The 12,229-nt window shown below is 53.2% G+C and overlaps 1 protein-coding gene across 1 annotated transcript; it reads right to left on the reverse strand.

The window, feature by feature from the left end:
• Window positions 1-260: 260 nt before the first annotated feature.
• LOC122181250 (protein transport protein Sec16B) lies at window positions 261-11,203 on the reverse strand. The gene is made up of 26 exons (XM_042873648.1): window positions 11,183-11,203; window positions 10,568-10,814; window positions 10,265-10,371; window positions 9,961-10,066; window positions 9,758-9,848; window positions 9,477-9,603; window positions 9,121-9,272; window positions 8,645-8,706; window positions 7,445-7,580; window positions 6,711-6,935; window positions 6,316-6,413; window positions 5,656-5,737; window positions 5,451-5,568; window positions 5,203-5,314; window positions 4,883-4,988; window positions 4,497-4,637; window positions 2,941-3,054; window positions 2,706-2,775; window positions 1,840-2,028; window positions 1,542-1,600; window positions 1,309-1,428; window positions 1,013-1,111; window positions 765-843; window positions 642-685; window positions 484-540; window positions 261-383 (listed from the first exon to the last, which is right to left on the reverse strand). The coding sequence occupies exons 2-26, from the start codon at window positions 10,753-10,755 to the stop codon at window positions 318-320; spliced, it is 2,748 nt and encodes a 915-aa protein (XP_042729582.1). The 5' UTR covers window positions 10,756-10,814; window positions 11,183-11,203; the 3' UTR covers window positions 261-317.
• Window positions 11,204-12,229: the final 1,026 nt, after the last annotated feature.

Genomic DNA, 12,229 nt, shown 5'->3' on the forward strand with positions numbered 1-12,229 from the left:
TCTGCGGGGACGGAGCACCACCCCCTCTCGGGGCAGCCTGTGCCTTGCTGACCTTATTGCCTCTCTCCAATCTATCCAGACTAAATCCCCCCTCTTCCACTTGGAAACCATTTCCCCTTGTCCTATCACATTTCGCTGCTTTTCACTACCACCCAGCCCAACCTGTGCCTCCTCCCCCTCTCCACCGTTTAAAAAAAAAAAAAAAAGAAAAGAAAAAACAACAAAAAAGGCAAACACCATTTTGGATGAAAGCATTCCACAAAGTGCTGTTGTTTTCTCTGAGCATTACACACACACACGCGCACACCGACCCCCACTCACAGTGGGCTGGGGTAGCGGCGCTGCGAGAGCAGTCTGGGTTGGGTGGGCCGGGCAGCAGCGAGCTGGGAAGCACAGAGAGTGGTTCAGAAGTGCTTATACACCAATCACCACCCCTTCTCCAATGTAATGGGCAGCCCCGAGGCACGGCACTGCCCACCTCACCTGGGAAACCTGCACAGGGTTGAAAAGCGGAACCATCCCTGGCTGCTGGGAGCTGGGCTGCAATGGGTGAAGGGAGAAGAACCTTAGAGGCGACTGCAGCTCCGCAGCCACCCCAAGCAGAGCATCCCCAGCACGGGCACAGCCACAGCTCTCCTCACCTCATGGCCGTCTGCATCCCACTGGCCCTTCATGTCGATCGACACTGCAGCAACAAAGATATTTCACCCTCCTGTCATTCCGCTCCAAAAAGAAAGGAGAAGCTTCCCAATAGGAGCACTTACCGGGGTTTCTGTAAGGAGATGGGGATGCTGGGGGCTGAGCAGAAGGGACAGCACTGGGTGGGGATGGGGACCTCCGATCCTGAAAATGTATTGACCTGGTTAGAGCATTCCTCGCACAGCAAAGGCACTCTATTTATTTACAGTTATTATCAGTAAAGGATTCACTTCCAGGGCAAAAGGATGGAGAGGAGGGATGAAGGGAGCAATGTGCCACCGTCCCTGTGCTGCACCCTGGGTGTCCCCCCTACCTGCAGTCCTGGCATGGGGGAGCCTGAGGTCGTGGCTTTGGGAGAGGTTTCCTTCTGGGGCTTGGACCGAAACCAGCCAAACCATCGGAATCCAGAGCTCTGACAAGGACAGGTTTCCGTGGTCAAAGCAGTGAGAGGGTGAGGATGCCATAAGACCACAGCTCCCCTCAAATCATCAACACCCACACAGACAGATGTCCCCACGTGGCTGTCAATGCCATCCTGCCCAAGGTATGGCTGGGAGAGGGTGGCCAGGCAAGAGACAGCCACATGTCATCTGCCTGCAACCCACTCACCTTGTCCTCCGATGCCCCCTCCAGCTCCTCAGCAGTGCTGTCTGAGGATGTCTGGCTGCCTTCCTCCAGGGATGCCGAGGAGCTCTCTGAGGCCGAGCGAGCCCTTGTGCTTAATTCCTGCTGGCATTGGAGACCAAGGCTAGAACATGGCACTTGTGGATCAACAAGCATGACCTACCATGCAAATCCCACATCCCAACCCCAAGCACCATGGAGTGACTGCCCCAACTCACCAGCTCTGCCAGCACCGGCTGCTGCACCCTATGGGTATCCTGGGGCTCCTCAGCATCGCCTAGATGAGAGATGGAGAAGGCACGGCCAGGGCTGAGCCCAGTTTGCTCCTGCCCCATTTCCACCAGAGGTGGTTTTAGTCCTTTACTGCTTTGGACAAGGTGACTGTGACCTTGAATCTGGGTGAATCATGATCCAGGGAAGCAAGGTGCTGGTGTGGCAGCAGTAGCATTCACCACGCTTCCCAAGAGACACCACTCATGACTGCTACAGCATGGGGAGATGCACTTGGGCACTTACCTGCTGTTGGCACTGCCTGCAGAGAGGGCTCTGGGCAAAGTTCTTCCTGGGAAGTCAGCCCCATGCCCAACACTGCAACCTCCTGGGGCTGGATGGACACATCCTGGTGGGGATCAGGCACAGGAGGCTGATACCACTGCTCATGCTGGGGGCCATCGCTCTGAGGCTGTTCATGGTCCATCTCTCTGCCTAGAAAAGACACCTGAAGCTCACGGCACCATTTGCAAGTCCATCAGAGCTGGTGCAGAGGGTTTTTCCTTCTCCATTACACATCAGCATGAGCTGCCAAGGTGAACAGGGACCCCAGGGACAACATGGAATGTACTGTACTGCATCTTCTGTCCCACTGCCAAAGGTACCACCAGGCAGGACCCTGACCCAATGCAGGGAGGCCCCAGGTGCAAGGAAAGCAGGTGCACTGCTGAGACCATGGCTTGAAGGAGCCATCCCAAACCACCTGCAATGTTTTTTGTTGGGTTTTTTTTTTTTTTTTTTTTCAGACAGGGATGATCGTAGCCTCAACCCTGATAGCAGCAGGAGGCAATCAGGATTGATGATCCTTTTTACTGCCAGGCAGAGCTCCTCAAAAGAGAATTTGGCAGCAGTGAGGAAAGCTGATCGGAAGAAACGGCTCAGAGAGATTTGTCATTTTTATCCTATCTGCATCAGTCCTCCACCCATCAGTGCTGGCATCTCCAGAAAACCAGACTCAACCAGGCAGCCAGGTGCACATAAGCACTGCATGGATGGAGGCGGCTATAGCCTCTCTATGGGGCTCTGTGGATGGGCACACAACACCCATGGGGTAACCTGGAGCTCAAGGAATTAGCTGCTAGGCAGGGGCCCTCTGGGCTTTGTTTCCTTACCTGGGGTGGCTGCAGTATCCCAGGGCTCTGGCTGGGTTGGTGCCACCTCTGGAGTGAGGTCATCCTGCACCTGCAGGTAGCCAGAGAGCAAAGAAAGCGGACAGAAAAACGTGGCATGGGGCAAAGAGCAAAGGACACTGCAGCACAAGAAGCACACCACCACCACCACCACCACTTTCCACCCAGGGCAGGAGGGGAAAGCAGAAGGCAAAGCATACCCAAAGCTGCTCCTCACCTCGCAGTGTTGGCAGTGGGTACGGAGCTGCAGCAGCCACTCAGGCTCCAGTGCCAGGTCCTGCTCAGGCATCTCCAGTAGCAGTGGGTCACAGAGCTTCAGTCGCTCAGCCAGCTGTTGTGCAGGGACACAGAGCTGTTCCTGACCTCACTGCAAATTAAGCCTCTCGATCCTTGCTCCCTAAAACCAGCCTCGCGCACGCTTTTCCCACAGACCTTTATCACAGCTCCCTGCACCCTTTTCCTCTCCACCTTATCTGACGCAGAAAACAACCCTGCAGTCGTTTTTCCCTTCACCTCTTATCACTGAGCTCTTCTCTTCTGCACCAGTCTGGCACTGTCCCTGTGCTGCGCATCCCAAACAGGGCACAGTGCCCCAGCTGAGACCCTCAAGCATGGGGGATTATCACCTCCTTGTCTCACACATGCCATTTGTGCTTTCACAGCCCAGAACAACATGATAACATCACCTTCTTTCTTTTCCCCCCTCTTCCCCCACCACAGCATCCTGCTGTCATGTTGTGCTCTGTATTTCTTCCACGCTCCACTGTCTCCCCCGTGTCCCTCACTGCAGTACTGCTGCACATTTCACTTCTCCAGTAAGAGATTGGTCTGTATCCACACCCTGGTGGGGCACTGGCATGGGTTGCCCAGAGAGGAGGTGGTGCCCTACCACTGCAGACAGCCAAGGTCAGGATGGATGGGGCTCTGAGCACTGATGGAGCTGTGGGTGTCCCTGTTCAGTGCAGGGGGTTGGACCAGACGGCCTTTAAGGGACCCTTTCAGCTCAAACGATGCTGTGATTCACTGGTGACAGTCAGATGAGACACATGCTGGGGACAGGGACCGGCCAGAGCTGCCCAGCACAGCCGGACCCCTGTGCGTCCCAGCTTTGTGCAAACATGCACTCATCCCAAATCAATGGCAGGAAAGAGGAAATTATAAGCATGATTACTCCTAAACGGGGGGAATGTTTAATCCAAAAGCTAATGTGCACTTTGATCCAATATTAATGAACCAGCACCTGGTTGTATATCGTCCCCGGCTTCAAAAGAGGGGAAGTCTTAATCAAACACTAATGTGTATCATAATTTGTAACACAGTCTAAAACATCAAAGACAAGAGTGTGTATGAATGCACTGGTTTTTCAGATGAAAGTGTTTTCTCCCAGGAGGAGCATTATCCCCAGCAGAACGGCAGATCTGAGAGGCTGTTAGGCACTAAATAGGTTTCTGTGATGCAGCAGGGGGGCTGCAGTGTGCAGCACCAAGTTTTGGGGCTGGGGGCAGCTCCTGCAGCACAGCAGCATCCAGCTGCCCACACAAAGGTGTTGTCATGGGGGGAGGCATGCAGCCTGGGACATTTGGATGCACAAACATGGGAACAACAAGCACCTGGGGATATCCAAACCTCAAAGTCCTTTGTCTCCAAACAGCTCCTACCCTTTATGGCACAAAACACACTGATAAGTATAGGCACCCACGTGAAATCCCCAAACCAGCAGGCCCCCAGCAACATCCCCACGCAGGATCCATATGACAGAGGCACAAAACTCACCTTGGTCAGTTGCTGGGCCAGGACGGGGTGGCTGGTTGGGTCCTGCTGGAGGAGCACAGTAGCGATCTGCTCACAGTAGAGCAGTGCTTGGGCTGGCATCCCATGGTCAGCTAGGCGGGAGGCATAGAGGAGCTTGTACACCTAGGGAGAGCAGTGGCCATGAGATGGGAGCAAGGAGATGTCCCTACTCAACACAGAGCCCAAAACCCAGTTCCCTGCCTTGGAGCAGCCCCTTGGCCAGCACAGTCCTGCTAGTGTCCCCCAAACCCAACAAGGAGCCAAACTTTGGAGAGCAACCTCTGTCTCAGCTCTATCAGGGCAGGGGATGCTTTTGGGGTGTCTTCAGTCCATTTTGAGCAGCAGCTGTTCTTGCTTGAACCCTATACCTGGAATGGGAGCAGGAAGGATGTGGGGTGCCGCAGCTGCTGGCAGTACTCAAAGATTTCCATGCGCTGAATGGCCTCGGTGGTGGCAAAATGGGTGAATGCCTGGCTGCAGAGCAGAGGAGAGAGATGTTCAGGGCACAGTAGCAAGGCTTTGCATGCCCAAGCTATGCTACAGTGGCAGACCACAGCTGGAAGAGCACAGCTGCCATTATGGGCAGTAAAACACCTAAAGTTTTGTTTTGTTTTTGTTATTTTGCAGAAGAGATCACAGGAATGAGGAAGAGTTGGAGATGTAGCCCTGCAGGGCTGGGCTGACTCACCGGTGGCTGCTGCCCAGCAGAGCCATGCGGTCTGCCTTCACCCCAAAGTAACCAAATGGAATATCTGCCATCAGGTAGCAGAAGTGAGCTGCCTCCACTGCTCCCTTGCCAGCTGGGTGGGAGAAAGACACAGAACTTAGCCCTGAGGAACAGCAACATGTGCTCAGCATTGCTGTGAAGGCCTCCAAACTCACAGGCAAATTCCAACCCAACCACTCCATTCTCTTTCTCAAGTAGCCTCAGCTCACCCAAGGTGTCTCCCATGGTGACGATGGCCCGGTGGTTCAGCTCCAGGTCTCCCACCTTGTTGGACAACAGCACGGCCAGGTGGGGCCTCCAGTCTCCCCACCTGGCATCCCCGCAGCTCTGGAGGAGAGGGAAGCGAAGGTGAGGCAAGGTGGTTGTCATGAGGTGGGTGAGGTGGGCAATGGGGCCAGCCTGCTGCTCACAGACCTGCACTGCCTGCGGGATCCTTCCTGACATGAGCTGGAAGAAGGTCTGCAGAGGGTCATTGGTGGCCAACGTGCTGGTGAACCTGTGGAGGCAGGAAAGCGCATCCTAGGGAGCTGTACTTGCTGGGGAAAGGAAGGCAAAAAGGAGAGCAGGCCCCATCAGGCTGGGGATCTGTGTTGCCTCCAGCAGAGTCTCAAGGACAATGCTGGATAAAACTTCCTTAAATGGATTTGAGTTACGCAGGAGAAAATTTTTGCTTAACTCTCCCTGAAGGGATCAATTCAATCCAGACTAAGTACGTTAATTCTGCCAGAAAACACTCGTATGAGTGGAATGAATGACTCAGACTGAATTGCATCCCGGTAAAGATGGCTCTCACCACACACCCTTTGCCAACCTGCAGCTAAGGGCAAAACCAAGGACTCAACAGAACCATCCCATGACTCCGAGAAACAGCTTTCCTTCTGCCTCCCAACCCCTAGTTTAATTCTTCCCATCCATCAGGAAGCCTGAAGAACTCAACGATGCTCTTCGTCCCCTCTGACTCCTCTAAAAATGTCCAGGTGAAACCAGGGCTCTTTTGGTAGGTGCTAAGAGCACCCAAGGTCATCTGTGCTCAGCAAAGTCACAGAGCACAGTGCTTTAACCTCCCCAGCTTACCCAGTAAGCACCCAACTGTAGGTCCGAGGGTCCATCTTGCTGGACAGGAAGAGAGCATGGCCCCACAGCTGGTTTCTCATGGCCCAAACCAGTGCATCCTGAAGTCAAGGCAGAGGGCTAAGGGGTCTGCACACACTTCAACTCCTTGCCCTGCTCCTCATTTTGGAGAAGAGCCCCAAATCCCACTGGATTTATGCAGTATTATATACAGTCACAAAGTATATTCACTAAGGCCTCTTTAGCTTTCTACCTTCCATAGTGATAAATGTTGTACAAATGCAACTTGAAGGATGGATGCCACAACCACAAGGCACTTCTAGACCACCCTTCCCTTTAAGGACGCCAATGAAGCCAACACAAAAAATAATCAGCACTATTTCCCAAACCATGCTTACTTTCTTTCTGCCATAGTAGAGGAGTTTGGTGAACTTCTCCACTATCTGTGCCTGTGTCTCCACCACAGGAGGGACTTCCCCTGTGATGAGGTCCAGTGTCCCCAGTTGCTGCCACTCCTCATCCACCAGGCTGACGGGGCCCAACGCCGGCTCCTGCCTCTTGTATCTCTCCTGTTGACTGCGGTCCTGCATCAGCAGCTCCGCCACGTCCGAGCCCACCGTGGACTGTGAAAAGGAAGGGGAGGAGAAAAGCCGATGGAGGCTGCCTCCTTGTGGCACTTCCAGCCCTCACACTGCTCCCAGCAAGACCAGCCTTGGCCACAAGCATGCATTTCTGGGGGGCAAAGTAGCCAGCTCAACTTGTTCTGATGATCTTGTTCACCTGCTCCCAAGGAGCAGCCATAGATTAGATTGGGTAGAATTCATTGGATTAAGGGATTAGTCTGCTTGTAAGTACAAGTGCTGTCTCCTCAATAAAGACAGCATGAGTCTCTCTCAGAGCTGTTGTTGCATTGCGATGTTGGCACTTCACAAGGACGAAAAGCAATCCAGGAGCAGAGATTTGCTCCAAATACCCAGGCAGAACCAAAGTGATTGATGGTACTTTGGGAATGGGATGACTTCAAGGTATAGCACCCCACCAAACAGCAGCTGGATCAAGAAAGATGTGAGGAGCATATTAACATGCCTCAGCACAAAGACCAAAAGGGTCAGCCCCTCTTGGGGGCACCTACCCCATTCTGTCGGCAGAGGAGGACCAGGAATTTCCAGAGAAGAGCTGAATCTCTGCCCCTCTGTGTTGAGAGATCACAGCTTGAGGCTATCTTTTGCTGGCAAAATGTCATCACATCTACCTTGTGCAGATCTTCCCTACGGCAGCAAAGAAAGGCATCCAAAGGAACCTAAGGGAGAGCAATCTAGGACAAATTAAGAGCCAAAGCATCTCTGAGTTCACTGACAAGGATGACAAAGACTCAAAGAAGACAGAAGAGAGAAGATCCTAAGTAGTCAATGACTACACACTGCATCAGCCACACTAAGCTCAAAGATGCTTAAGAAAATTGGTCATTATGAGGACTTTGCAGGTTTCAGAGATTCTGAGACCATCTCACACCCTCTCTTTCCTCCTACTAACTTGCTCATCAATTAACCTGCAGAGAACCTCCATTTTGCTTAAGTGCAGTGCCATTACAGCCACAAACATCCAAGGCTGTGAGAGGTACACACACAGGCAGTATCTTTTACTTGATTAATTGGCATGGCACAGGGAAAAAGACACCTGTGACCATATAAACCCTCTAGGTCTGAAAGAAAGGCAGAAAACTTCAAGCAATGCGCAAACCAAGCAGCACTATTCCATCTTACAATAAAAAAAAAAATCTGACAATTGGACAGCAAAAGAGGCTGAGAGACACAGGAATATCAGGCAGGAGAGGGACCTCCAGGTCTCCCCAGTCCTTTTGCTCAGTAAATGGCTTTCCTTCTGCACTCTGGTGTAATGAAGATGACAGAGAGCCAGCCTGATTCAACATGCTATGATTGATCCCTGGGCTCACTCTGCACAAAGATGCTCAGCAGCCTCAGAGGGCAAAAACTTAGCGAAGCCTAAATCACAGCACATCTCACGATTTTAGAGGGCCAAGGAAATGTCCCATCAATTTGCCAGGGCATGAATACAAAATAAGGTCAGAGATAGAAACCACACCAAACCCACACCCTTTGGATATCCAAAAAAGCCAATTCCCACAACACAAAGCAATCAAAACCACAGAGATGGGATGGGTTCTCTATCTGAACCCAGACATGGCCCTTATACACATCACCTCCCAAAGCCACAGAGGCAGCGATGCCTGCCTCAGGCTCATCTCCTGCTGAAGGAGAGATGCCAGCTGTGCCAGCACAGGACACCGGTCTGCAACCCACCATGTCTGTACCTGGCCAGGGGCCCTGGGAAGGCCTGAAGCTCCTCCTGATCTTTCGTGCCTTGAAGGATTACCTGAAAATCAAGAGCAAATTCAGCAGCTGGACCCCAGCAATGAGGCTAGCACCCACTGGACTAGATGAAAGTTTAGTGTCTTGGCCAAGGGTTTAACTGTGTTGGTGAATTCAATCTCCATACCATCCTAAGGTTAACCCCCCACAGCACAGACCCTAAACCATTACATAGAATCCAGTGCTAAGGACCAGACTTGAGATGGCAAGGCAAGGAAGGCTGTGGTGGGCTCAGGGAATGGATATGGCTGGCAGAATGAGGCCTAAGAGATCATGAGGGCTGGAGGCAAGATGGCAGTGGGGACAGGAAGGTGGCTGAGGGGCCCCGCTTAGGCAAGGAATGGTATTTGACCCTACTGGGGTGGAAGAAGCAGCTCTAGGGAGGGAACTACAGGCTCTCTGAGGAACCAGGGTTTACCTCTAGGCTGTGCAGCTCAACCAGGGGGTGCTGCCCTTCAGTGGGGCGGTGGGGACACACCAGCACCAGTTGCCCTCCAGCTCCCAAGCAGACTGGCACATGTGGCTGTGGGTACTTGAGGGGTGCCACCACAGCTGACTCCAAGGACCCTCCTAAAGCAGAAGACACATAGATGACAGCTCCTTGCACCCACCATGGCAAAGCCATCAAACCATGCATACACCCCACAGCAGCCCTTTGCTGGACCTCCTCCAGCCAAGGTTCAAGCTATGAGACAGCTGATGCTGGGAGATCTGCTATTTATTTACTTGCTCCCCCCTTGCCAGAGCTTCACCAAGACCCCCACCTGCCCTCACCTCTTTGCAGAGGGCTCCAGCTCCCCGAAAACGCAGTGTCCGGTTCAGCTCCATCACAGATGTATTGGCTGAGCTCATAGCCACTAGAGCTGAGTCCTGACTCACGGTACTTCTGGAGCAGGCTGGGCTGGCCCGTGGCATGGCAAGGAAAAAGAGAATAAATCCTTAAAACTCACTTACCTTTCCTCACTGTCTCCCAGCTGGAGGGGGTACAGAAATGGCTCCCAAAATCCCTGTGAGAGCCCCAAGCCATCCTCCATCCCTGCTTGCTTTGGGATTACCTCTTGAGGCTGGCCAGCGGCCTCCCCCATATTGCTGACCCCAGCCCATGAATGCCTGAAGCCCTCCTTATATGCATCATAGGTCTGGGACCTGTGGAAAGGAGATGATGTGGAAGCTGGACATGTGGAGACTGGCACCAAACCCACTGGTTTTGCAGCAGGTGATGGGATCAGTTGGAAGCGCAGCCCAGGTACCTCCTTACCTATCCTGCCCTGAGGGGCTGGCAGCCAGGTTGGGGTGGTAGCCCTTGTAGTAGTGCTGGTCCCTATAAGCAGTACTCTTGCTGTGAGGCTTAACCCATGTCACATCTGGAGAGTTAGAAAAGCAAAGCAATGAGTCAGGCACAGACCACAGCTCCATCAGCATCCCCACACTTAGCCTGTACCCTGGGTTGATGCTGATTTTTAGCCATGCAGATCAGGATGCCCTGAGAGAAGCCCTGGAGAACATCCCCCATCCTGGGGAGAGCATCACCACAGGTGGTCCATCCCTGGACCCAGAGGTACCTCTGTCGCCCTGCCAGGCTGTGGGCTGCCACTGGTGTCTTTGGTAAGCATAGTTGTCCCTGTAGGCAGCTGCTGGGTATTGCCAGTGGGGGTCTTCATATCCTTGCCTGAAACAGTGTAATGCATGGAGCTGAGAGAGGACATCCCACCAGAGCCTGGACTACACCAGGGACAGACCCACAGATGGCATCTCCAGGGCAGGAGGTAATGAAGACCAAAGCAGCCTCCCCACCAAGCTCTGGAGCTCACAGAACACTCATTCCTGAGGCAGGGGGCTCTGCGTTAGCAGCCCTTGGCTCCCACCTGGAGTAGGCCCGGAAGGCATGGCCGCTCTCATAGCTCTCAGCCCGGGATGCCGGCCGGTGCAGGTCCCTGCCAGGGTCCCAGGAGCCAGGACGAGGCAGAGGGCCAGGGAGGATGGGCCTCCAGGGCAGTGGGGTCCCATGGCGGCCTTCTGCCTGCTCACTCCCAGCAGCTCGGCTGTGCCGCATTGGAGGTGGCCGCGATGGGGCCCAGGGCTCCGTGCAGCAGATCCAAGAGCTCCGATGGCCTGCAGGCAGCGAGACCCATCCCTGCAGGTTTCAGCTCTCCACCCACCCCAAAACCTCCTCTGAAGCCCATTGCCACCTTCCTCCCACCTCCCAACCCTGCTGCCGCCCTTTGTTCCCAAAACGCCTACAGCGGAAGCAGGGGTAAAACATGCATTTTCCCTTTGGGTTCCACCTGAAGCTTTCCTAAAACACCAGGATGCAACAAGCCATCACTGAACTGCACATCACCCCCTCGCACTCAGGTTTTAATGCACTCAGGGGCCACTCTGGGTCTCGATGGACCCAGCAAGTCCTCCCACCCCGGTGCAGGTCCCCTGGATCCCCTATAGGACGGGGTCCCCACCACCCCCACCAGCCGCACACACACCTGCTGCCCCACTTCCTCTCCCCGGCGCCACTGCCAAAGTCCACTGCCACTGCAGAGGACAAAGGGCAGCAGCTCCCAGCCCAGCCCGGGGACCAGTCAAGGCTCTTCCACCTGAGATAGAGCCTGACATGAGCCTCTGAGATAAAAAAAAATAAGAAAAATAAGCCAAAGATGTTTTTCCCCTTTTGGGCTGTTGGTTTTTTTTCTAAGACACGATCCACACTTCTTCTTCCCATCCTAACACTGCTCCCATTTGTCTGAAGAAATAACAAATAAAGCTCATTGAAGCTGTTCAGTTAACTCAAGAAAATATCATCTGCTCTATTGGGCTGAGCATGGGACACAGGGTGGGCAGGCTGCAGGCTCACCCCAGTGATGCCTTAATTCCTTACTCTGCAGTAACACCTTTACTCTATAGGCAACTGCAACTTCTTCCTCATGATCCCACCCCAGAACAGTGAAAATGGAGGGGACGAAGGTAAATTGCATCAGAATAAAACCACATTGAAAGCAAAATGGCCTTGGAGGAAGAGCAGAATGCACAGCAATCCCACCCACACCACCAGGAAAACCCCATTTAAACTGCACATGATAGAGATTTCAGAAAATGACATTCCTACCCCGCTGGGACAGCAAGAAATTTTCCCCAGAGGCCCCAAAGAATAAGCACTCACTCTCCACAGAATTTAAGGTTTCAACTGAAAAATAGCATCTCAGCCACACTGCCAGCCCCAGAGGAACACCAAGCAGGGAAGCACAACCCTTGCACCAGCAAGATGCAGGATGGGATTAAGTCTCTCCTACTGGTTTCACAGCTGCATGGAGATGCTCAGCTCATCAGTGGTTTCTCAAGCTGCTGCCAGCAATGCTTTGTGCTCTGGGTTGCAGGGAAGATGCTCGACCTCCAGGAAAGCAGCAGTCACACTCAGGTGTGGTATGTGGGAAAGCACTGTGTGAGAAGGAGATGCAAGAGCATGACCAACAAACAGCTGTGAGCAAAGCCAGCTTAAAACACACAGGTCAATCAATTTAAGAGAAAAAGAAAGC

The sequence above is a fragment of the Lagopus leucura genome, unplaced genomic scaffold, assembly GCF_019238085.1.
Source record: "Lagopus leucura isolate 7727_CA_CO unplaced genomic scaffold, USGS_WTPT01 Super-Scaffold_100009, whole genome shotgun sequence".
Taxonomy (NCBI): domain Eukaryota; kingdom Metazoa; phylum Chordata; class Aves; order Galliformes; family Phasianidae; genus Lagopus; species Lagopus leucura.